The sequence below is a fragment of the Aotus nancymaae genome, unplaced genomic scaffold, assembly GCF_030222135.1.
Source record: "Aotus nancymaae isolate 86718 unplaced genomic scaffold, 86718_ANA_hifiasm-v0.15.2.pri h1tg000015l_0, whole genome shotgun sequence".
In the NCBI taxonomy this organism is placed as follows: domain Eukaryota; kingdom Metazoa; phylum Chordata; class Mammalia; order Primates; family Aotidae; genus Aotus; species Aotus nancymaae.
Window position 1 is genome coordinate 10,118,619 of NW_026988426.1, and position 26,675 is coordinate 10,145,293.

The 26,675-nt window shown below is 47.2% G+C and overlaps 1 protein-coding gene across 1 annotated transcript; it reads right to left on the reverse strand.

Moving 5' to 3' along the window:
- Nucleotides 1-2,252: 2,252 nt before the first annotated feature.
- On the reverse strand, nucleotides 2,253-26,648 carry C1QTNF2 (C1q and TNF related 2). Its single transcript, XM_012461067.2, has 3 exons — nucleotides 26,534-26,648; nucleotides 9,531-9,783; nucleotides 2,253-4,268 (listed from the first exon to the last, which is right to left on the reverse strand). The coding sequence occupies exons 2-3, from the start codon at nucleotides 9,772-9,774 to the stop codon at nucleotides 3,655-3,657; spliced, it is 858 nt and encodes a 285-aa protein (XP_012316490.2). The 5' UTR covers nucleotides 9,775-9,783; nucleotides 26,534-26,648; the 3' UTR covers nucleotides 2,253-3,654.
- Between the last annotated feature and the right edge of the window lie 27 nt (nucleotides 26,649-26,675).

Here is a 26,675-nt window from a genome sequence, read left to right on the forward strand (position 1 = left end):
ACGCCGCAGGCCTGGAGGTTTGTGTAGTAGACGTTCTCCCTCTAGTGGCAAAAGTGAAGATGACAGGCAGGAGGGAAAAAAAGCTTTTCCACCTTCAAGGCCTGGCTGCCAAGGGCTCCCGAGCTGCTCTTGCATGACTCGCCCTCCCTCACCTCACCCTGATCCCAGCCCTGTCAGATCTCATCTTCACTTAACATTTTGATATTTTGTTTATCATAGAGTTTTTTGGGTTAATTCTGATTTATTAAAATATCGTATTAAAATATTATTTCTGGCTGGGGGCAGTGGTTCATGCCTATAATCCCAAAATTTTGGGAGGTCAGGCAGGCGGATCGTTTGAGGTCAGGAGTTCGAGACCAGCATGGCCAACATGGTGAAAATCCGTCTCTACTAAATATACAAAAAAAAAAAAAAAATTAGCCAGATGTGGTAGTGGATGCCTGTAATCCCAGCCACACGGGAGGCTGAGCACAAGAATCGTTTGAACCAGGGAGGCGGAGGTTGCAGTTAATTGAGATTGTGCCACTGCACTTCAGCCTGGGTGACAGAGCAAGACTCCGTCTAAAAAAAATGGTTTCTGCCAGGTGCGCTAGCTCATACCTATAATCCCAGCACTTTGGGAGGCTGAGGTGGGAGGATCACTTTGAGGCCAGGAGTTAGAGACCAGTCTTGGCAACATAACAAGACTCCCGTTTCTACAAATAATTTAAAAATTAGTCACGTGTGGTGGCACAGGCCTGTAATTCCAGCTTCTCAGGTGGCTGAGATAGAGAATTGCTTGAGCCCAGGAGGTGGAGGCTGCAGTGAGCCGTGATCGTGCCACTGCACTTCAGCCTCAGTGACAGAACAAGACCTTGTCTCAAAAAAATATATATATTGATTACTGAGGTTTCTGTCACCCTCTTACATTTTGTGCATGAGGTGAGTGCCTCAGTTGCCCTCCCCAATCCTCATCATAGTCCTGATGCAGAAGTCAGCCCACGAAGCCCCCCTAGATATATGGAGTGCAACCCCCATCATTTGTCAGGTGAACCCTGAGGCTCCAACCCAGGGTGGGGCTGGCCTGGTGGGCCTTGTGGGTCTGGTGCTCTTTGCACTGTAATAATGGGAGCTGCAGATTTCTCCAGAAGGGGAATGGCTGCCTTCAAAGTGTGTCCTGAATAAGAAAAGACCTCTGAATCAAGGGCGATTTGTGTGCATGAAGATGCACTGGGTTCTGTGGTGCTTACAAACATGGAGACCTACAGGTAGGCCCTAGTTGCTGAAGCCCATGAATCAGCCATAGCGAGGAAGAAGGGCTGGGGCCCAATGCATCCGGGAAGGCCACTGCCTTGGAGCCCCTTCCTCAACCAGGCCGCCATCCTGCATCGTCAGCCTGAGACCTCCAAGTGGCTTACCAAGGAGGCAGCCATCTTTCAAGTGTCAGGGGATAAAGGAGCACTCATCCTTGACATCACTAGTTACCAGAGACCCCCCTCAACTGCATCGTCCGCTTCGGCCCCACCCGCCACAAACCCACCATCTGCAGCAACCCTAGACCACATCCAAGGAAGACAAGACCCCAGCCCTGAGCCCTGGAAGGTCTCTGCCATCATCTGCCCCACCCTCTCTCTACAAGAGTACCGAGTTTTCCCCCACCATTCCCACACTCTCCCTGAAGAGTCTCTGGTATATGCCAAGGGGACATTGGTTCAATATGGGCCAAAAAGTGGCAACCACAGAGCTCTGGGGTCCAGCCCATCTTGCTGAGTTTGAGTTTATTACCTGGGCTACAAAGGGTTAAGTCAAATGCCTTCAAATGCCTATATCCTTGGGGGAAGGGAGACGAAGTAGCTAAAGGCACTCCTAAAATTTATTTTTGTTAAAAAAAAAAAAAACCAAAAGAAAAAAAAATTGTTCACTGACCAAAGCTGACCCCTTTCCACAGGGGTACTGCAGGGGACCCTAACCCAAACATCAATCTGATTGGGCCACAAAGCCCTTCCTGAATTTTTCAGACCCACCCCAATCCCAAACCATTTATGGCCCAGAGAGAGTGCAGTTATTTTAAATAAATCCCATTTTATTTCTGGAGATGACCACTCCTTCCGGAACCATCCCGTGCAACATTACCTGTCCCTGGGGATCTCACTAGAGGAGTAGCCAGAGAAAGCTGCTAGGAAGCTGCAGCTCCAACCGAAAATTCTCTCCAGCAATCTTTCCGTGGGGCTCTCTGAGAAACTGCCTTTTTTATTTTTTATTTTTTTTCTTCAGACAGAGTCTTACTCTGTCATCCAGGCTGGAGTGCAGTGGCATGATCTCAGCTAACTGCAACCTCCGCCTCCTGCGTTCAAGCGATTCTCCCGCCTCAGCCTCTCCAGTAGCTGGGATTACAGGTCATGTGCCACCACGCTTGGCTAATTTTTGTATTTTTTTTAGTAGAGATGAGGTTTTGTCACGTTGGCCAGGCTGGTCTCGAATTCCTGACCTCAAATGATTGGCCCGCCTCAGCCTCCCAAGGTGCTAGGATTACAGGTGTGAGCCACTACGCCTGGCCAGCACCTGCCACTTTTACTGTGGCTTCTTAAGCCCTCAGATCCCTGCATACTGGAAACACCTGGGCTTGGGGTGCGATTCATTTGGGTGGAATCCATTCCTGCCATCTTAGAGCAGCGGTTCTCAGGCACATGTGCATATCCTGGTGTATCTCATTCATTGAGAAGTGGGCCTGCAAAAGATTAACTAATAATAAAGTGCTCAAATCCGCGACTTGACTCAAGCGTTGAGCAGATTCAAGATGATCTGCTTATCAGGGTTACGCTCACTTTGCATTCTGATAAGCCTTTGTAAGTGGAGCGAGCTCTGCCAAGGTCTGGGAGGTTCTGTATTACCTTCCAGCCTCACGCCTCATTCCTCCCTTCTCAGTTCTGACCTTGGCCTCTCCCTCTTTCCTGTCGAGGTCTTTGCACTTACAGAGCCTTTTACTGGGAGACCTCTTTTCCAACACCTTTGCATGCTCTATCTTCTTCTTTCAAACTCAGCTCAAAAACGGAACTTCTCCAGGTACTGACTTAGAGGGGTCTTAAGAGAGTCTTCGGGGAAGGGAGGTGAGAGGCTGGAAATAGTTTGTTACTTGATCTACATGGAGGTTCAAAGGTGTGCACATAAGTACAAATTATTCACTGAGCTGTCAACTTAAAATTTGGAGAGTCACCGTATGTAAATAAACCTAAAAAGTCAAAATCTAAAAAAACCAAAAAAACACAAATGTCCACCTCTTCCCTGTCTCCTGTTATTCCTGTTACTCTCACCCGTGGCATGTTCATGTCTGCGCTGGCATCATACTATTTGCTCGTTTATTTGTAAATTGTGTTTCCTGCTAGAATGTAAGCCCAGTGAGGACAGATACTCTTGTCTTGTCCACTGCTATGTCTTTCAGAGAATAACATAGTGCCTGTTATGCAGTAGATACTTTAAAAAGAAGTGAATAAGTAGATGGTTGGATGAATAAAAAGGTTTGGTTTTAATGATGGGGAATAAAAGAGGGAGAGGAGGTCAGCTTGAGGCTAGAACCGCTCACTCGACACCCCACCCCCAGCGTACAGTTGAGGGGTCTTGCTCTGTAAGTCCAAGTCCAGAAGCTTGTTCCCTGCCTGGAGGGCGGCCCTGGTGTGTCTATACCTCATTGGGGTCATCCCGGTCGGCATAGATGAGGAAGCCTGTGAAGAGGCTGTCTGTCCAGTAAGGGTCGTAGAAGAGCCCATTCTGCTCTGAGTAGAAGATCTGTAGCCAGACTTCGTCACCCTGCTTGAGAGCCAGGATGGTGGAGCCCGAGGCCACATCGTGGTTGCCGGTGTTGGCATCAAAGGTCCGGATGCGGTACTGGCCGTTGTGCACCAGGCCGATGGCCAGGTGCTTGTTGGCCAGCGTGATGTCGTAGGTGAAGTAGTAGATCCCAGGCACGCCGCAGACGAACTTGCCACTGGAAGCATTGTAGTGGCCACCCTCATTCATCAGAATCTTGTCAAACTTGATGGGCAGCCGCTCCCGTGGGTAGCTCTTGGTCACCGCCACCGAGAAAGCCGACTTGGTGTGGCCACTGCTGCAGCTGCAGGGGCCTGGGAGGCCTGGCTCTCCCTTCTTGCCCTTGGGCCCCTTCTTGCCTGGCGTGCCATGCTTCCCGGGGGTACCACTGACCCCCTTGGGGCCACGAGGGCCAGCCCGCCCAATGGCCCCAGCTTTGCCCTTTGGTCCCGGCTTTCCCCGGTTACCTGTCCGGCCAGGAGGACCTGGAAGACAGAGCAGCTGGTGTTATGGAGGATCGTCACAGACCTAGGCAGAGGTGTGAGCCTTGACTTTCCATCCTTGGAGAAGGAGTGCTTGTGTAATGGAAATAACAAGACAGCTTCGGAGACACATAGATGTGGGTATAAATCCTAATGCTAGCTATGAGGAAAATGGAAATCATGATACTGACCTTCAAGAATCACCATGTATCAGGGCAAAAAGAATAACTTATAACAGTTTACACCCTTTCCTTCTCCTGTTTTCTAAGGGTCTGGTCTGTCTGCCACATCGATCCTTCCATGGGCTGTGCCGGTAATGGGTTGAGAACTGGAAAAAGCCTCTTGACTTCAACACGCTGACCTTAGTAAAATCCCTGCCTAGTGCATGCGAGCCCTGCCCGGGAGTACAAGGATTTTATTGTGGCATTGCTTATAATAGCAAAAAATAGGAACAACTAAATGCCTATCGAAAGGGAAATAATAAAAAAAAATTATGGTTCATCCATACTGTGGATTTCTATGCAGGACTTAAAAAAAAAGGAGAGTTACGTGTGCTCTATGAAACCTTCTCTAACATACACTAAGAGGAAAGAGCAGGTGGCCAAACCTTTTACGTTAAAAGGCAGCCAGGCTGGGCATGGTGCCTCATGTCTGTAAGTCCAGCATTTTGGGAAGCTGGGGCGGGAGGATCGCTTGAGGCCAGGAGTTTGAGACTGGGAAATGTGGTGTGACACTGTCTCTACAAAAAATACCAAAATTAGTCAGGCATGGTGGTGTGTGCCTGTAGCCCTCTCTACCTGGGAGGCTGAGGTGAGAGGCTCCCTTGAGCCCACGAGTTCTGGGTTACAGTGAGCTATGATTGCGTCACTGTATTCCAGCTTGGGTAACAGAGTGAGAGCTTGTCTCTAAAAAATAAGAATTAGAAAAACAAAAGGAATCCACAATGCTAAATATTTCTACACCCATTTAAATGTCTGGCCTATAGCAAACATTCCCTAAATTCTAGCTGGCATTCCCTGCAGAACAATTCCCCCGGTTGTATTTTCCTTTAGAAGACTTTTTGGTGTTTCACACTCATATTTCGTAAAATATACATTTCTTTCAAAACAACATTTTTGGCTATTGATTGTATAAAATCAATTTAATTTATGTCCCCTTAACTCAATACAACATTTTAAACAAAACCTACATGGATAACAATTTGAGTTCACTTGACACAAGGTTGTTACAAGCATATGAACTGGGTGATCAAGGAAGAATGTTTTAGGCATTTTATATCCTAACAAGGTACTTTGTTTCTTATATGTATGTATGTAGGCATTTCACTGTGTTTTAGAGTTTTGAGTTAATCTGTAATGCATCTAAATTTTTCCTATTTTACATAATTCAGAAATGGGTTTCCAAATTGCATTTTTCTTTTTTTTTTTTGAGACGGAATTTCGTTCTTGTTACCCAGGCTGGAGTGCAATGGCGTGATCTCGGCTCACCGCAACCTCTGCCTCCTGGGTTCAGTCTCCCGAGTAGCTGGGATTACAGGCATGCGCCACCATGCCCAGCTAATTTTTGTATTTTTAGTAGAGATGGGGTTTCACCATGTTGACCAGGATGGTCTCGATCTCTTGACCTCGTGATCCACCCGCCTCAGCCTCCCAAAGTGCTGGGATTACAGGCTTGAGCCACTGCACCCGGCTCCAAATTGCATTTTCTTACGGAACACTTATTTTCAGGAACAGATTGCTTATGTTAGGCACCTGACAATGCCTGGTATTATTAAACATACATAAAAACGCCAGGAAAGATACACACCTAACCAATTAATAGTGGTTACATCTGGACGGTGAGGGGAGGAGAAGAAGGGGTAGTAATTAAGGAGGACTTTTGTTTTATGTGTATCGTTTGAATATATTACAATGAGACTGTATTTGTATATTACTCATATAATTAAAAATAAATAAAAAGAATGGGAAAAAATAAAACTAGGAAAAGTCACAAAGCTATTCCTTGAAAAAATGAAAATAAACAAAAGATGGGAAAAACGGCCAAGAGAAGAGGAGAGACAGAATTTTTTTTTTTTTTTAGAGACAGAGTCTCACCGTCTCACCTTCTTGCCCAGGCTGGAGTGCAGTGGCCCGGTCATAGCTCACTGTAACCTCAAACTCTTGGGCTCGAGTAATCCTCCTGCCTCAGCCTCCTGAGTAGCTGAGACTGCAGGTACACCTCACCACGCTTGGTTAATTTTAAAAGTTTTGTAGAGGCACGGATCTCCCTATGTGGCCCAGGCTAGTTTCGAACTCCTGGCCTCCCAAAGTGCTGAAATTACAGGCGTGAGCCACCACACAGCCCCCAAGTCATTCTGAATTGGGGTTATTGGTGAGAGACAAATAGATAAGAAAACTTACCAGGAAGTTCTACCATGTATTATATAATGTGGTTCCCTCTTCATTTTCTTTTTTTGAGAAGCTTCAGGAAAAGCTGACTTTACTCTTGAAGACCTTTCTGGAGGTGGATTTGTGTGTGTGGTGATGTGTGGGTGGTTGGATGTTATCCTGAATTGGCTCCAGGGTGACAAACTTTGTCTGGGTTATATGTGCAGGACTCTCCCAACACTGCCTTCCTTGGTGTGGCAGTTTCCTTCTCTGCAGAGACTCAACACATAGCAGAAGGGATGACCAAAGGCAGCCCCAAAACACAGCAGAACTTCCTGGTAAGCTTTATCTATTTGGGGAAAAGTCAACAGCAGAGACTCTGTCCCTCAGGATCCATAGGCGAATTTCAGGGAAAACTCTAGCTGGCCTGCTTGGAGCACAGGTCCGGAACTGAGTCTACTGTTGTGGTCAGGAAATTGGATACTGTTACACTAGTGCCCAGCAAGCTGGATGACCTCCTCCAGTCAAAGGTATGATTGTTATTTTTTTTTTTTTTGAGACAGTGTGTCACTCTGTTGCCCAGGCTGGAGTACAGTGGTACAATCTCAGCTCACTGCAATCTCCACCTCCTGGGTTCAAGCAATTCTCCTGCCTCAGCCTCCCGAGCCTCTGGGACTATAGGCGCGTGCCACCACGCTCAGCTAATTTTTATAATTTTAGTAAAGATGGGGTTTCACCATATTGGCCAGGCTAGTCTGGAACTCCTGACCTCGTGATCCACCTGCCTCAGCCTCCCAAAGCGCTGGGATTACAGACGTACGCCACTGTGCCTGGCATGATCGTTACTTTTATACTAATCTCCTGGGAAGGAGGCACTTTTGAAGGAATTAGTTTGGTGTGGTAGGAAAAGGCCTGGATTTGGAGTCTGCTATCTGCCGGTTATGGGAGCTCAACAAGTCAATTACAGGGTGACTAACATTTATTGTATGTCTGCACTGAGACTGGTGCTTCACACATTGTTTTATTTCATCTTTACAACCCTGTGAGACGGGTGCTATTACTATTCATATTTTAGAGATAAGGAAACTATGGGTTGGAGAAAGTTTAAGTAGTTTGCCAAGATGAGTGTCCAGGTTTGTTTCCAAAGTTGATGTTCTTGCAGCAATGGCATTTTGCTCTCAACTGAGTCACTCTGACTCTCAGTATCCTCATCTGTAACAAGGGGAATATAAGAATCCCTCTGGCACAAAATATGGATGGTTAGATGGGCAACATACTCAAAAGTACTTTATCAATATTAAAATGCCATACAAATAAAAATTATTAAATTTCTCTACTGCTTAAAATGTAGACTTAGGGATGCTGCTGACACTGAAAAGTGCTTGGTTGCTGGGTTGAAAGTTTGGAGGCATAAGGAATGTCACAACAGAAAGGTCTGTAGAGTATATCCATTCTGTTTGCCATCTGCCTGGCATCCCTTCCTTTGGGGAGCTGCCCTTCACCATTTCATTTCATATGGTCCTAGTGGGGCTGTCAGTCACAATGACTGACTGCCCTCACCACCCACTCACACACATGCAGGGGTGGGCACATGAGCCTGTCCTGCAGATGGCAGCACCTCACCTCCTTGGTCAAGGGAGTTGGTCCAGGATACACATGTGGCCAAGAAGAATTGGCTGTTCTGAGATTTGCTCTGTGGATGAAGCCAGGAAGATGTGGGCCTGTACCCAGCAGTTGCTATTTCAGAACTTCCAGCCTTTGTGAGGATGCAACAATCACGGAGAGAAGCAGAGCTCTGACAATGATATTTGAGCTCCTAGACTCAGCTATTCCTGGAGCTCTGCTCTTGGACATCTCAGTTTTGTTTTTTGAGTTTTTTTTTGAGAGAGGGTCCTGCTCTGTTGCCCAGGCTGGAGTGCAGCAGCGTGATCTCAGCTTACTCCAACTTCTGTCTCTCGGGTTCAAGCTATTTTCCTGCCTCAGCCTCCACAGTAGCTGGTATTACAGGCACGCACCAGCACACTGGGCTAATTTTTTGTATTTTTAGTAGAGATAGAGTTTTGCCACGTTGGCCAGGTTAGTCTTGAATGCCTGGCCTCAAGTGATCTACCCACCTTGGCCTCCCAAAGTGCTGGGATTATAGGTGTGAGACACCAAGCCTGGCCTGACATCTCAGTTTTATGAGCTAATACATTCCATTTGGGACTATAAATTGGGTTTCTGTCACTTGCAATCATCAAGAGTTCTAAGTAATATTTTGGGAGACTTTTCCAAAGTCACTTAGCAACCCAAAGGTGCACCAGGGGCAGGAGCACAAGATTTAATACCCATTGTTCCTTTCAGAATATACTGCTCTGAGGCCAGGTGCTGTGGCCATGCCTGTAATCCCAGCACTATGGAAGGCCAAGGCAAAAACAAAAAACAAAACTGAGGCATCCAATAGCCGAGCTCCAGGAATAGCTGAGTACAGGAGCTAAATATTGTCAGGGCTTTGCTTCTCCTGAGGTCAGGAGTTTGAGACCAGCCTGGCTGACGTGGTGAAACCCCATCTCTACTAAAAAAAAATACAAAAATTAGCCAGGTGTGGTGGGGTGCACCTGTAGTCCCCAGTACTCAGGAGAATTGCTTGAACCTGGGGTTGGGGAGGAGAAATGTTGCAGTGAGCTGAGATCACACAACTGCATTCCAACATGGGTGACAGAGTGAGCCTCTGTCTCAAGGAAGAAAAAAAAAAAAAATATATATATATATATATATATACTGCTCTTTTTATAAGGAAATAGTAGTTTGATTTATAATGAAGAGGATTAATACTAGTTTTACTAACCTTACCACCCCGCCACCAACGCCAGATGCTGTCAGCCAGGTGGGAACAAGGGGGCAGGTACAGGCCTCTTACCTTCCTCTCCGCCGTCCCCCCGGTCACCATCTTGGCCATCTTGGCCATCTTTTCCAGGAAAGCCCATTCGTCCCATCATTCCTGAGGGCCCTGGGGCTCCAGGGGGGCCAGGTGGGCCCTGGGGGCCAGGCAGGCTGCACACCAGTTGAGGGGAGCCTTTCCGGAAGTCCCTGCGAGCAAAGGCGCCAAGCAGTGGGTCAGCAGCACAGGGGAGGGCACAGGCCAAGAGCACCCAGGGGATCATGGTGGTCACCTGTGGGAGGCAAGAGAGCTGTGACAGGTGAGTGTGGCCACCAAGCTGACCGGGGGCTGGTCAGAGGGGATGCAGAGGAGGAGGCATGTGGGATACACTCAATTGGATTTCTGTCTCTTGCTCTTTCCTGCATCACATACAAGTAGATGTGATGTGGACGGAGTCGTCATATCTTGAGGACATATTTGGGTGAGTGGAGTCATTACCCAGAATATACTTTGAAGGGGTCATGGGGGTGAGGCACTCATCATCAGACCATCATCCTCCAGAGTGGCTGAAATGGATGCAGGATTATGACCCAGCGACTGATGACTGGGAGGAGCTGTGAATGGAGAGAAATGATCCATGGTTTCATCCAAATATATATATGGCATGAATAGAAAGTCAGAGTTTTACAAGGGTAGAAATGCTTGAATTGTAGGTGACTTTGCAACTAATCTGCTTCTCGCGGGAGACTCGGGGTTGCACATGAGGAGAGCTGGAGGATTCAGTTACTGAGTGGAGGTCAACCATCACCTGAGCAACCCTGGCAGGCCATGGTAGCAGCTCCTCCCCCAAGCAATTCCTGTGTGCCAGGCATGTGCTAAGCATTTTCCATTCATTACTTGATCTGCACAATGCCCTTACAGAATAGATATAGGGGAGGAAATGGAGGCTCAGAGAAGTTGAGCAATGTGTCTACATCACGCTTGTCCAACCCAGGGCCTGTGGGCCACATACGCCCCAGAAAGGCTTTGAATGCAGCCCAACACAAATTTTGTAAACTTTCTTAAAACTCTCTTAAAAAAAAAGGAGATTTTTTTTTTGCAATTTTTTTTTTAGCTCATTACCAATCGCTAGTGTTACTGTATTTTATGTGTGGCCCAAGACAATTCTTCTTCCAGTGTGGCACAAGGAAGCCAAAAGACTGGACACTCCTGGACAATATCATGTGATTAATAGATGGCAGGGTTAAGGTTTGAACCAGGCCATCCAGATCCAGGGTCTGTGCCCTCCTGTCCCAGGCTAGACCGTGTCCTTAAGGCTGATGGCAGCAATGGCAAAATCCTACTGGAGAACAGTTTGCTGTGCACCCGGAGGTACCTACTTACTCCCTGCCCTCACTGTGCATATGCAGAGACTAAGACCCAGAGCAGAAATAAGCAACTTGCCCAAGACCTCTCAACAAATCAGTTCCGTTGCTTGGTAATCAACAGGAGGGGAAACATTCCAGGCATGACTTCCTGCCACGGCGATGAACTATGAAATGGTAACCTGCTTTGTGACCTTAGGCAAATCCTTTTCCCTCTCTGGGCCTCAGTGTCTCACCTGAACAACAGGGGCTGGACTGGAGCAGTGGTTCCTAAACTTCAGTGTGCATCGCACTCACCCTGAGGGGTTGTTAACACACAGGTTGTTGGGCCTTACCCCCAGAGTTTCTGATTTATTAGTTCTGGGGTGAAGCTGGGCAATTTGCATTTCTTTTTTTTTTTTTTTTTTGAGATGGAGTCTCACTCTTGTTGCCCAGGCTGGAGTGCAGTGGCACGATCTGGGCTCACTGCAACCTTCGCCTTCTGGGTTCAAGAGATTCTCCTGCCTCAGCCTGCCAAGTAGCTGGGATTATAGGCATGTGCCACTAGGCCCAGCTAATATTTTTGTATTTTTAGAGATGAGGTTTCACCATGCCCAGCAAATATTTTTGTATTTTAGAGATGGGGTTTCACCATGTTGGCCATGCTGGTCTGGAACTCCCAACTTCAGGTGATCCGCCCGCCTCAGCCTCCCAAAGTTCTGGGATTACAGGCATGAGCCACCGTGCCTGGCTGGCAATTTGTATTTTGAATAAGTTTCCCAGTGATGCTGCTGACGGTGGTCCAGAGACCTTGTTTTGGGAAACACTAGAATGGAGTCCCTTCCAGCTCTGATGCTGAGCCTTTCAGACTTCAATCTGTTCTCTTTCCAGATACAAAGCACTGTTGGCTTTATAGTTCTCACTCAGCCTGTGTCTAGCCAGTCAGAGCCTTTGAGCATTACGGGATCCTTGGCAGCTGTGGTCCCAGTTGCACGGCAGGGGCATTGCTCAGGCATTGACCTCTGGAACTCATTTTTCCTTCAGGCCTTCGATCTCCTTTCCCTTCAGACCCTGCTTGGCCCCTGGCTCTTAGAGCCTGTCCAGGCTTTTGGGCTGCCTCTGGCTGCTCTTCTCAGAAACAGGCTAACCATATCTCTCCTCCTGCCCTCTCCAGGATCTTTAACCCTGGAAACAGATGCTGAAGGGAAGGCCTGGACTTGCAGAGAAAGGAAAATGTTCATTGCCCACATCGCAGCAGTGTTACAATCACAGGGCCCAATATGGTCACTCCCAAAGAGCCTGCAAAGGCCCCCGTGGAAAAGACAGCTTTAAATGTCTGCCAGGCACAGAGATGCTGAGCAGTCTAGCCCCTCCCCAGTCATGAAACATATAGAAATCCTCCCGTCCCTGTACCTCCCCTACCTTCAACCTGGAAAGAGGTGAGCTGACAAGGGGAGCAGATGGCCTTGCCTGTCTCACACCTTCACTGAGGCAGCAGGAAGAAACCTCACTTTCTAATGGAAATTGAGGTGTGGGTTGCCTGGGAGTGGAGACTGCAACCAGCGGGAGGGGGAGCTCCCCTCACTGACTAAATTATAAGTCAGGAGGGATAGGTAAAAACAAGGATGCAGTTTGATTGTATTTCTGATGTCACACTTGCTCAACTTAGGTTGTGTAAATAATAGTAGAGATGGTAGATACGGCAAACATCACGGAAATGTTGCCTGAATGACAGGTGCTTTTGGAAAACCATGGCCTAGACACTCCGCAGGCCCTGTGAATCGCCATCTCTTTCCCTTGTCTACTTGATGAGAGTCTTGGAACACTGGTTGGCCCTATTTGTGAGCTGCAGCACATCTGGGACCCCCAGAATAGAAACTGAATTTTTAAAGCAAGTTCGAAATGATTTGGAAAGTTTCAGTCTACAAACATTTTGCAGTAGGGAGAGAGGGAGGAAGGAAGTAGAAGTGAGTCTTTGAGGCAGATGAGAATCCTGCAAACAGCCAGCTGAAGACAGGCAGAAAACAGAGCCAGACGAGAGAGAGGGAGAGAAAGGGAACCATCTGTCACAGTTGACAACTCCCCTCTCTCTTCTGACCTCTGTGCCCAGCCACACAGGCTCTGAAGGGGGATTTGCTCTCTTGCCCACAAAGGTCTTGCACCAGTTTCTCTGGACGAAGAGGGAATTCCTCTCTGTGAAAGCTGGTTCAAGGCAGTCCCCAGTGTCTGGGTGGAGGGTGTGTGTCTGGGAGGAAGGATTTTCTGAGCTGGAGCCTAAAGGCTCCTGCAACCCCAGAGGAGTCCTGGCAGCTACAGCCAGGAACTGTTTTGGAAATAAAGGCGGGGAGACTAGATTCTAGTTCCAAACCTAGAGGGAGGGAGAGAGAGGAGACTCTCCTTGCCTCCACAGCATCTCCAAGAAAAACAAGTCTCTAAATAGCTCTGGTCCCAGTCTGTGCCTTGCCCCACCGTCACCTCAGTCTCTACACCACGGTGTTGAGAAAACCTGCGGGCAGGGTGCTTAGAGGGGCATTAAGGCCCCAAGGAATCCAGGCAGGTTAACTCTTCCCGGGCCTTTCTTTAAATTAAATTCTTTTCTTTTTAGGGATGGGGGTCTTGCTCTGTTGCCCAGGCTGGAGTGCAATGGTGCAAGAGCTCACTGTAGCCTTGAACTCCTGGGCCCGAGTGATCCTCTTGCCTCAACCTCCTGTCCCAAGTAGCCGGACCTACAGGAGTGTGCCACCACTCTCAGCCAGGACCTTTTAAATCCGTTTAGCATCACGAACTTGGGGAGGGCCTCAGGGAACCATCTAATCCAACCTCTTCAGTTGCAGGTGGGGAAACCAAGGCAGAAGCAAACTGACCTTATTACACACCTACGATGTTTCAGGTACCATGTGAGGCCCTATATCTGCATTACCTTCTCACTTTGTTGCCCAGGCTGGAGTGCAGCGGTGTGATCTCGGCTTACTGCAACCTCCACCTCCAGGGCTCAAGTGTTCCTCCCTCCTCAGCCTCCCGAGTAGCTGGGACTACAGGAGCGTGCCACCATGCCCAGCTAACTTTTGTATTTTTTGTAGAGATGGGATCTAGCCATGTCACCTGTTCGTCTTGAATTCCTGGACTCCAGTGATCCACCCATCTTGGCCTCCCAAAGTGCTGGGATTATAGGCATGAGCCACCGCATCCAGCCTGCTGCATGGTTTTATTTGAAGCTTACCTAAGCCCTATGAATGCAATACACTTATGGTCCCATTTGTTTCAGAGGAAGAAACAGATACTCCAAGAAGTGAAGTTATTTACCCAGAGTCACACAATCAGGGATTAATAGAGGTGGTGTCCAAACCCATGTCCGCATGTCTCTGAAGACTATGCTTAATCCACGCCACCTTGCTTCCTGCCCCTGCCATTTTCCCCCATTTTATAGAAGACACTGAAACTCAGAGATGCTAATTTACTTATGTTTACACTCAACTAGTTAGTGGCAGAAGTTATGTTTGAACTTGGGTTTGGCTGACCCTAGTACCCAAATGCTTTCCACTATGTCAGCATTTCTTAGATTTTTCCTCTTAAATATCCCAAATTACAGAAAAGACCTTGAAGCATATGCCAAAACCACACACAGCAGTAGAGAATTCTCTTTGATGCTCTGTGTTCTATTTTACAATTTGTACACACACACACTACATGACTTCGAAAAAGTACAAGTAGCTGGGTGCTGTGGCTCATACCTGTAATCCCAGCACTTTGGGAGGCTGAGTTGGGCAGATCACCTGAGGTCAGGAGTTCGAGACCAGCCTGACCAACATGGAGAAACCCCATCTCTACTAAAAATACAAAGTTAGCCGGGTGTGGTGAGGCATGCCTGTAATCCCAGCTACTCGGGAGGCTGAGGCAAGAATCGCTTGAACCTGAGAGGTTGTGGTGAGCCGAGGTTGTGGTGAGCCGAGATCACGCCACTGCACCCCAGCCCGGGCAACAAGAGCAAAACTCCTCAAAAAAGAAAGGAAGGAAGGAAGGAAGAAAGAAAGAAAGAAAGAGAAAGAAAACGTACAAGTGATGCTTTTTCTCTCTCCGGGTGCTGGAGTAAATCAATGTTTGAGGAAAACCTCCTGTCCTTTGAGAGGCCCACACTTGCATTAGACAAGGTGATGAAAGGCATGGAGGGGACAGCCTCCTGGGCCCTGGGTCCCCACCATAAGCCCCTTTGGTGTGTTAATGGTGGGTGTTTCCAAGGCCTGTGCCAAAAGATCAGGGTGTATTCCCCAAGACCCTCCAGTAGATGCTGGCTTAAACAGCAAACATCAGAACCCCTGCCATGACTTACAAGGCCCCAGATGACCTGGCTCCAGCCTCTGCCCCAGCTTCAGCTCCTCCCTGGCTCCCTCGGCTCCTCTGGCCCAGCATCCCCCACTCTCACCCTGCCTGCCTTTTCCAGGCCAAGCTCCATTCAGCCCCAAGGCGCCAGCCACTCTGCCGGTAACCTCACGGCTCCACCCTCTTGGTTTGCTGGCTCTCCATCTGCTGAATTTCAGTTTAAATGTACTTCCTCCAGGCATTCCCTGGCATGCCCTCTCAGTGAGCATCCACTTGCTGCAAGCTCCCTTTTCCCAACTCTTCATTTCTTTTCCAGCACTGGAAACCACTCACTCATATTCACATCATTTGGTTGCCTCCCCCATGTGTCTCCACTAAAATGTAAGCTCCATGAGAACAGGGACCCCAGCTGGAACCTGGCTTCAAACTTCCTCACACACAATGGGTGTTCAAGAAATACTTGCTTAATTAGTAAGTGTTGGAGACTCAGACTCTGCCCTCAAGAAAATTCACAGCGAATAGAAAACCAGTGGCTGAAATCCAGAAGAGAGAGCAGTGACACCCCTTGATACAAATCAGTTCTTTTCCCCCCTCCTTTTCTTACCCAGATCAGATCAAATCCCTCCTTCCTTTTGACCTGTTGCAGTACAGGGGCTAAGTCCTTCTCTCTCTGGCCCCTAGGGTGGGCTGGCCTTGCAGAATGCCTTACCTATGGCAGGTGCTCCATAGAGAGCTGTCCAACTAACCAGAGGAGAGGTATTAGTCCTTTCTCACCTTTAAAAAAACAGTCTCAGTTCCTAAGTTGTCCTTTCTGGGGGTGGGAAGGTGCTTTTTGAATATGGAAGCCTTCATTACAGCCTTTCTGCTGAAAGGATAAAAAATATTAGTTGGGCCGGGCGCGGTGGCTCAAGCCTGTAATCCCAGCACTTTGGGAGGCCGAGGCGGGTGGATCACGAGGTCAAGAGATCGAGACCGTCCTGGTCAACATGGTGAAACCCCGTCTCTACTAATACAAAAAATTAGCTGGGCATGGTGACGCGTGCCTGTAATCCCAGCTACTCAGGAGGCTGAGGCAGGAGAATTGCCTGAACCCAGGAGGCGGAGGTTGCGGTGAGCCGAGATCGCGCCATTGCACTCCAGCCTGGGTAACGAGCGAAACTCCGCCTCAAAAAAAAAAAAAAAAAAAAAAAAAAAAAAAATATTAGTTGGTTAAACCCCAGAAAAGGAATCATGGCGTACTGAACTTGCATAAGCTTTTTTCTTTTCTGTTTTAGATGGAGTCTTGCTCTGTCACCCAGGCTGGAGTGCAGTGGCATGATCTCGGCTCACTGCAACCTCTGCATCCCGGGTTCAAGCAATTCTCCTGCCTCAGCCTCCCCAGTAGCTGGGACTACAGGCACCCACCACCATGCCCAGCTAATGTTTTGTATTTTTAGTAGAGACGGAGTTTCACCATGCTGGCCAGGCTGGTCTTGAACTCCTGACCTCATGATCCGCCCACCTCTGCCTCCCAAAGTGCTGGGATTACAGGTGAGAGCCACTGCACCCGACTGAATTTGGATGAGTTCTTAAGTCTGGTTTTCATCTGCCCAGCCCCTGGGCTTCTCACCTCTCTTTTAAGTAGCTAATGATTCATCAACACATGTTATAGAAAAGCTCTAGGAGCTAAAGTGCCACAGCCTGGCTGTACAGTCAGGAAAGTCTTCCTCCTGGCCCCCCCAGCATGGCCCCTGGTTTATTCCCAAGGGCCCTCTGCCCAGACTGTGATGTGAGAAGGGCCAGAAGTAGGGACATGGGCTTCTCACTGATCCTTCTTGAATATGTCTGCCAGTAGAAGCTCCAGGAATACTTGTCTGGGCCTTAAGCAAGCTTGTTAGGCCTGGGGGCCGAACAGTCCCCCCTTGCAGATTGGAAGATGTAGATCATGCTCAAATAAATCTGACCCGTTGGTTATCAGGTTTTGACACACTGACAAGTAGTAGTGGCATTTAACGCCGTGGTTAAGAGCCACGGAACACCCAGCCACTTGCTTCCCTCAACTATGCAATGAAAATAATAGTATACCTGCCTCAGGGAGTTAGTGTGAGAAATGAGTGAAGGAATGCATTCAAAGATTCTATCTAGCCCAGTGTTTGACCCTTTGGAGGACAAAGCGGCTGGCTGAAGCTCCGCAGTTGGGAAGAACTGTGCCTAAAATGCCTCCAGTCATTAACCTCCTCCAGGAAGCCCTCAGGTAGCTGCCAGTCTCGTCCTTCAAGTCTCAGGTCTCCTATCATCTCTGCAGAGGGGCTTGCCCTGACCATGTGATCCAAAGCATTCCACTCACCCCGCATGTGCTCTTATACCATCCTGTTCTTTCAAGGCCTTGGCCCAATTTGTGATTATGTATTTGTTTGCTTCTTGTTAACTCTCTGGCTCTTTCCCCGGAATGGAAGGTCTAGGAAAGTACGGGCCCTGCATGTTGCTCTCTGTTGTGCTGCCAGAGCCTAGCGCAGCGCGTGCATAGAGTAAGTGCTCGACACACAGCTGTCGAACAACCTGGAATGAACTGGCCACTCTTACTGAGACAGGAATAATCCAGGGTGATCATAGGAGAATAAAAATCCCAGGCAGAAGTTTGACATGATTAGAGGCTATAGGCCGATAAGACCCTGAAAAATAGCGTGTGGACCAAGCTGGCAAAGACCCACTGGACCCAACATGGTGATGTATTTGACCTAGGTTTCACCTAGGACCTCTTTATACCCTCATCAGTGTATTCAATCACACATTCACCAGTGCCACAGCAGCTCCGAGAACACCCATATTTGGTGTAGAAATGGGTAGCACTACTGTTCTGGGAAATCTCCACCTTTTTCTAGGAATTTTCATGACTATTCCACCCCTTGGTTAAAGAAACCCATAAAGATAGAAAGCCCAAACCCCTCTGCCCAACTGTCTCTTGATATGCTCACACCTCCCTTTCCTGAGTGTGTACTTTTTTCCCTCGCACTAAATCTCCATTCTTTCACAACTTTCTGACTCATCTGTGAATTCCTTCCTGAGATGGGGTCAAGAGCCTACACACTGGCTGGGGTGGAGGTCCCACTGGCATTTGAGGACCTCCCCCACCCACCAGTATTATTATAATTTATAAAACAAGGGGATCACAAGGGGATCACAAGGGTCTCAATAAACATGTGGATGACAAAGCCTCACTTGGCTACTGAGGAAAACCCAGTGCAACGATTGGGCTTGGATTCTAAAGACTGGGGTCCCAGTCCTAGTTTTGCAACTTACTAACCGTGTGACTAAAAAAGTCATTTAATCTTATCTCGGCCTTCATTTCCTCACCTGTAAAATGGAGAAATTAGCGTTTGTCCAATCTGCCTTACAGGGTTATTCAGAGAATCAAATAGGATAGTGGATTTGAAAACGAGACATGATACAAAAGTTAGAGCTGTATTTAAAATTGTAATTGCCACCAATTGCAACTAAACTAAGGGATCACAGTCCTGAACTCCCAGTGGGAGCCCCCAGAGTGTTTCAGGGGAGGCCTCATCCTGGGCGGAGGAGGACACCCAAATCTCACCCAGCAGGGCAATTCTCCCTGTGTTTGGCGTTAAAAGGGACAGGCTTGCTTGCAGATGAAGCTCACTGAAAGTTTGGTTTGATGGGAAAATAGAATACTATAATAAAAAATACTCCATGCCCTCTCTGAATTCCAGGAAGTAAATTGGAAACAGTCCTCTCCAGCTTCTCTGAAAAGCTAAAGAGACCCTTTGGAGGAGAGAGCAGCTGGCTGCCGCTCCTCACACAGCGCTCACGAAATGTCCCCTCTCTCCAGATCTCAACATCAGCGCCCATTTGGAAATTGTCCAGAATCCAGAGTCTAAATACAGAGGCTTAAATGTCGTGGGGCCCACTTGCCAGGATGCCTCAGAAAATATTTGATCTCTTTTCTCTCTTTCTCTCTCCCCATTTCTGGCTTAGTCTAGAAACAGAGATCCAAGGACACACCACGATCTAAAAAGGTCTTGGAAGCCAGGGCTTTGTCTGAGTGAGAATTCCTGAAAGCACACAGGAAATCAGCCTGTGTGTTAAAGCTGAAGAATTGTATCTTCCAATATATACATGCCCAGCCTTTACAAAATGACAAACGTGGTATATAACGTGGTGGGCAGTGGAGCCCGCCCCTCTGGGCCCTGGCCTGCTGCACCTCTGAGCCTCAGCTGCCTCCCCTGCACAATGAGGGCAAGAGTCAGGCTCGGGGGTGGCTGAAGACAAAGCCATCAAGCTCTGGCACTGTCTGCAGCTGTTTTCTGCCACGTGGAGACCAAGGACTGCTGTGGGAGAGAAGAATGCAGCAGCTGTGCGAGATGTGAGGGGGAGAGACGCAGCTGACGGTGTTCACATCCCTGTATGGCATCCCCAGGGCCGGTCTCCACGTGCCTGACCACAGCGGTGGGGGAGTGGGTGTGAGCAGCGTGGCCCAGTAGGAAAATGACGCAAGTCAGACGTGTCAGTTTAAGTTGTCTGGTAGTCATATTAAAAAAGTAAAAAAGAAGCAGGTGAAATTAATTTCAATGCTATTTAGCCCATGATTTCCCAAATACCACTATTTCAGCAAGTAATCACCATAAAAATTATTAATGAGACATTTTGCATTCTGAAGTTAGTACTAAGTCTTTGAAGCCCGGTGATGTATTTCACACTTGCAGCCTATCTCTATTCAGACTGGTGCATTTCAAGTGTTCAGTAGTTGCATGGTGGCTTCTATAATAGCCCCAGCATAGCTGCGTGAGTTCAGATGCCATGAACTAGCTACAGCACCTTCACACATTATTTAATCTCTCCTCTTCAGTCTCCTCCTCTCCAGCATGAACACGATCATAATAGAACCTATCTTAGACAGTTGTTATGAGGATTTAATGTTTCCAGAATAAGGCCTGACATATGGCAAGAGGCATAAAAACATTAGCTTCTATTATTTTATTATTTCTCTCCCTTCCGAAAATCAAACAAGATAATGGATGTTGAATGTAATGATACAAGTTTTAAGACCTTGTTTAGAATTGTAATTGCCACTAACTGCAGATGAACTAACAAACCAGTCCTGATCTCCCACCCTGAGTCCTGCAGCATTTCAGGTAGGGACTCCTATATCTTCTCATAAATTCCCATTCTCATTTAAGTTAGCTTGAGCTATGGTTCTGTCAGGTATTACAAAAACAAAACAAAACAAAACAAAACCCTAGAGAGGCTGGGCCTTTGTTCCTGCCCTGCTGTTTCTGCTCTGAGGGAAGGATGGTGTGTCCACGACTTTAAGCCACCTGGTGTGTCCATGCTCCATAATACAAAGACCAGGGAATAAGTGGGATGGTGCTTATCTCACCAAGTGACAGGGCCAAATGGGGTATCGGGTGTGCATATGTGCATATGTGCATGATACTGTGGCTTGGCACATGGATACCCAATAAATAGTATGGTTTATTATTATTACCTTTGGGGCCAGACACTGGAGATTTGGAGGTGAAAAGATGTAGATGCCGTTCCTGTAGGGCCCCTGTGAGCCTCAGAACTACTGGGCAGATTTTAACTATCTGCTTATCCTGAGCATCCAGCAGCACACCTGTGCGACCAGGAAAGAAAACCAAGCCTCACTCTGCTTTTCCTTTGTAATGGTGCTCCAACAGCATCTAGATGTAACAGCATCCAAGACCAGGCAGGTGGCAGGGAAAGAAATTTTGGGGTTAGACAATGATCCCTGGGAATGACATAGAAGGGACCATACTTGAAGATCTAAGAACTGAAGGGAGGGAAATGAATTCTGAACTTTGAAGCGGTCAGGGAGAAAAAGCTAAGTTTTCCTTGACTTTTCTGGGTGAACCCAAGAACTTCCATGGAGTCATTTCTGGTCAGGCCTTGATTGTCGTCCAGAGTAACCCTAAATATCTGATATAGGGCCAGGCACGATGGCTCACATCTATAATCCCAGCACTTTGGGAGGTTTAGGTGGGGAGATCACTTGAAGACAGGAGTTCGAGACCAGCCTGGGCAACAAAGTGAGACCCCTCCCACCCCCGCCCCGCCATCTCTACAAAGAAAAAAAAAACTCAGTTACAGGCCCTTAATGAAGCACAGAGCTGGTCTGCTGGTTAATTCATTTTCTAGCTGTTTGATCTTGGGCATGTTATTTAATCTCTCTAGGTTTCAGTTTCTTTGTCTGTAAAATGAGAAAAATAATACTGTATGGTCTTATTTTAATTTGAATATTTATTGTTTCATTTTATGTGTGAAATCGGAAATAACCCCAACTTCCCAAATTAAAGGTTGTCAAGAATCTTGCAAGGTTGTGGATTCTCATGCCTGTAATCCTAGCACTTTGGGAGGCTGAGGTGGGTGGATCACCTGAGGTCAGGAGTTCAAGACCAGCTTGGTCATCATGGTGAAACCCCATCTTTTTTTTTTTGAGACGGAGTTTCGCTCTTGTTACCCAGGCTGGAGTACAATGGCGTGATCTCGGCTCACCGCAACCTCCGCCTCCCGGGTTCAGGCAATTCTCCTGCCTCAGCCTCCTTAGTGGCTGGGATTACAGGCACACACCACCATGCCCAGCTAATTTTTTGTATTTTTAGTAGAGACAGGGTTTCACCATGTTGACCAGGATGGTCTCGATCTCTTGACCTCGTGATCCACCCGCCTCGGCCTCCCAAAGTGCTGGGATTACAGGCTTGAGCCACCGCGCCCGGCCAAAACCCCATCTTTTTAAAAAAAAATTGTAAACTGTGTTTATGCTATAGCCACATGATAGCACTGTCCTAACAGGTAATCAGAAATATCTACCATTCTCCAGCAGGTGAGGTATTTTTCAAAAAAAAAAAATTATTTGCATAGGTTATTGGGGAACAGGTGGTGTTTGGTTACATGAGTAAGTTCTTTAGTGGTGATTTGAGAGATTGTGGTGCAACCATCACCTGAGCAGTATACACTGCACCCTATTTGTAGTTTTTTATCCCTCACCCCCTTTTCACCCTTTCCCCGAGTCCCCAAAGTCCATTGTGTCATTCTTATGCCTTTGCATCCTCATAGCTTAGCTCCCACTTACGAGTGAGAACATACAATGTTTCATTTCCATTCAGCAGGTGAGCTTTTAATGACACCAGTTTTGAATTATTTGAGGTCTTTAGGAATGCCTCCCTTGAGTAATTTGACTGTTCACACCTCCCTTACAGCGTAGTTGTGAATATTTAATGAAATAATGCAGCAACCGGCCCACAGTAAGCACTCAGTAACAGTGGTGTTTTTTTGATACAATAATCCTTCCTGAGAACAAAGAGAGAGATGATGCAATGGGAGAAGGTTATTATACTCATGAGAATAAACAAGCAGACCTGGGTCTGCTGTTTCCTCGTCTGTAAATTGGCCGTACCAGTGACCCTGTGAGGAGTTGAACATTTGCAAACTTTGGCATCAATGGCAAAGTTGAAGATGAAAGCAGTTATAATGGCTGATGCAATTTTATAGCTCGGCATGAATGCTATAAATGCCTGTTTTTCTACGGGTGTGCCCTACTTTAAACAAGATTGGAAAATTCAGATTTAATCATTCAATGATTAGCTTTTAACTTTTTGTTAATATTACAATGTGCAGGCTGAGTATGGCGGCTCACACCTGTAATCCCAGCACTTTGGGAGGCCAAAGCAGGTGGATCATTGAGCCCAGGAGTTCGAGACCAGCCTGGACAACCTGGCAAAATCTCATCTCTACAGAAACTATGAAAATTAGCTGGACGTGGTGATGCATGCCTGTAGTTCCAGTAACTTGGGAGGCTGAGGAGGGAGAATCACTTGAGCCCAGGAGGCAGAGGCTGCAGTGAGCAGAGATAGTGCCACTACACTCCAACCTGGGCGACAGAGCAAGACATTGTCAAACAAACAAACAAAAAAAGAATAAAAAATGTGTGAAGACTGTCTGAGAAGGATTAAAAAGCTATGAAACATGCCCTTGCCACTGAGGAAATTATAGCCCAGACAAGCAGGGATCAGTCTGGCTTATCGGTGGCCTCATGTGGATCACAGACTACTCTGTACTCCGTACTCCATACTTTCGGTTTTGGGTTTTGAATTTTAAATTGTTGCCAATGTAAAACTTGAGAGATTTTATGTTTAACATCGGCGTTTGCTGCTTTTCTTGAGCAGCAGAAGGCTCTGGCAGCACTGAGCCTGCATTTGGGCAGGTCACCAGGTGGCTGCCCCTTGAGACAATATATTACAAGCTGACACGTGTCTCCTCAGAATTCACACATTGAAGTCCTAACTCTCAGATTCTCAGAATGGGACTGTATTTAGAGATAGGACCATAAAAAGGGTAATCAAGGTAAAATGAGTCATATGGGTGGGCCCTAACCCAGTATGACTGGTGTCATTATAAGAAGAGATCAGGACACAGACACACACAGAGTGACAACCATGTGAAGACACAGCAGACGGCGACCTGCAAGTCACAGAGAGAGGTCTCAGAAGAAACCAACACTGTGGACACCTCGATGATGGGCTTCCAGCCTCTAGGATCGTGAGAAATACATGTCTCTTGCTGTAGATCCCCAGTCTGTGTATTGTTACGGTGCCGCATGCTGACTAGGAAAAAGAGCCTGAGTTCTTTAGTGTCCACAGTCCTCACCACTCCCAAATGTCATGCATCCCACTCCTGTACACATTGTTCACAGCCTCTGTCAGTGTCTGAGTTTGCAACCCCTAATCCAGAGGAAAAGAGTAATGATGCTCCATGTATGTTGTGTGTTCTTATTTCAAAGTTCTGATGTTCATATCTTCTTTAATTCCCCCCACACTTCTAAGAGACTGATACTGTCATCTCCACTTGGCAGAAGAGAAAACAGAGCTTGGAAAAGGGAAAAATGATTTTTCCTAGGTCAGAGCTGGGGTGGAACTCAGGCCTGCTGGCTCGGGGCCCAGAGCTCATGTTCCTTTACCATGGCCCCTCAGCTAACAGACGAGTTACTAACAAGGCAGTGATGTGTATGTGCATGTGTATGTGTGTTATAGAAGTAAGCTATTTATAGAAGTGAACAAATCCAGGGGAAGGTTATTTGCTGGAAAAAATATTTGGCACAGAATTCCTTTCAAAAGAAAAAGCTAGAATGGAATATAATTAATGGAAGTTTGATTTATGCAAGAGTTCAGCTCATGGAGGCAAAGTAAGGTGGGCAGGCCTTTGACCTGGAAGAAGGAGTGGATGTGAAGCTGTGGGTGTGGAGAGGGACTCTCTTACCCCACAAAGAACATTCAGGAGTAGGAAGCATCAGTGATTGAGACTGCAGGAGAGACTCTCCGATCAGCAGGGTCAGGATAAGAAAAGGAATAGCGAGACAGGGGAGAAGAACAGGGAGATTGCAGAGAAAAAAGTGACATCTTGGATGAATATTCAATAGAGACAGAGTGGCTTCAAAGATGACTCCAGCCTTGTGAAAAGTAGTCTCAGTTCATCCATACAATGACACAGTATGACATCATTAGAAGAACAAAGTAGGCCTGTATATGCAGATATGAACAAGGAGAAGACACACTATTAAGTGAAAAAAGCAAGTTGTACCATGGAACGTAAGTATGATTCTCTCTGAGTTAAAGAAAAAAATGGCCAGGTGAGGTGGCTCATGCCTGTAATCCCAGCACTTTGGGAGGCTAAGATGGGTGGATCACGAGGTCAGCAGATCGAGACCATCCTAGCTAACATGGTGAAACCCCGTCTCTACTAAACATACAAAAAACACAAAAAATTAGCTGGGTGTGGTGGCACACACCTGTAGACCCAGCTACTTGGGAGGCTGAGGCAGGAGAATCGCTTGCACCTGGGAGGCGGAGGTTGCAGTGAGCCAAGATCTCGCCATTGCACTCCAGCCTAGGTGACAGAGCAAAACTCTGTCTCAAAAACAAAACAAAACAAAACAAACAAAACCCAGCACAAATATATATATATATATATATATATATATATATATATATATATATATATATATGTACAGAGGGGTTGGAGAAATAATTTTTGAAAAGACACAAAATCTTCTTAAAGGGGTTACACCTTTCAGGAGGGAGAGTGTGGGTTTTAACTTTTCACTATCTTTTTGAACTGTCCTTATTTCTTACGATAAGTATTGTTACTTTTATAACATTTAAAACCAAAGGTAACCCTAAGGTTTCAGGATTAGAAGACAGGTAAGTGTGGTATCCCTCCTAGGAGATGAGGAGAAGTCAGACATTTGGCAGGAAACAAATTCTGCAGTGAATCTGATGTGTTAGAATGAAGGGCTCTAGTGATGTTGGAAACGTGTGGAGAGTCTGAGGAGTGGGCAGTTGAGAGCAGGAGTAATTGATATAATTACTCCAGATGACAGAATAAATAGAGATTGGTGCAGAGGGAGGGCAAAAATCAGGATGTGAGAGGACAGATTTTTAACAATGCTAACTGAGCACCAGCCCTGGGGTGACCTATGCAGGACATTGGCTATTATTATTACTAGTTCAGCATGGTGGAAACACAGGGTCTCTGAGGAAGGGACCCCTGAAGGGTTCCAAGCACGGCAGTTTTGTGGTCCAGGAGCAGCGAAGGATCACAGTGAGGTTGTGCAAGGGACTCATGGTGTCAGAGGAGAGACCTGGGCTGGGAGACTATTAGGGGCCATTGCAACTGTTTAGCTGAAAAGTGAGGTCCTAGAAGCGGGCAGCAGCAGTGGGGATGGAGAAATAAGAACAAAGCATATTCAGACAAGTAGTTTAGGGGAGGAAGGAGAGTGAAGAGAGTCATGAAGCACTGGGTACAAATCTCTGCCTGACGTTCAATACCTTTTGAGCTCAGTTTGACAGTCTGTATCATGTATTTAAATAAATGTGAAGATTAAATGAAACAATGCATTCAGTAAATGTTAACTGTGATTGTTAGCTCGGGTATTGGACTCAAACGTACCAGACTTCAAGTCCCTTTTTCATCAGTTACTAGCTGTGCAACCCTGTTGAAGTCATTAATGTCTCTGAGCCCAGTTCCTCTTTTGTAGACAGGGATAATCTGTTGTCATGAAAATGAAAGAGCGCAAGGAAAGTGCGGGCAGGACTTGGCACAAAATAGGCGCTCAATACGGGTATTACTACTGTAACCGGTAAACCACTGGGCACGGAGCCTGGCATAGAGTAAGGACTCCAAACATGTTAATTTGTGTTATAACACAGAGAAGGCAGAAGTGACAGGCAGAAATGCGGGAGCTGCCCAGCCCGCAATGAGGGCGCGCTCGCAGCTCTCCCGCCTTCGCATCCCGCCCCGCCCGCAGCAGTGCGATCCTCCTCCTCCCGCGCGACTTGCCGCCCGCTCCCGACCGCGGTGCGGGACACTCACCCTCGCGGCTGCCCGCCACGTCCAGGGGCGTCCGGAGCAAAGAGGCTCTCGGCGGTGCTCCACGTCCCTGCTTTCCGCCGCGGCAGCAGCCGGGCCGAGCGCTGGCCCCAGGCATAGTTTTCCCATCCCGTCATGGGCGGGA

Coding starts and splice junctions, on each gene's coding strand:
- C1QTNF2 (XM_012461067.2), bottom strand. CDS start 9,774: ATGATCCCCTGGGTGCTCTTGGCCTGTGCCCTCCCCTGTGCTGCTGAC. Junction 4,269..9,530: donor GGGGGACGGCGGAGAGGAAG/GTAAGAGGCCTG, acceptor TCTGTCTTCCAG/GTCCTCCTGGCCGGACAGGT.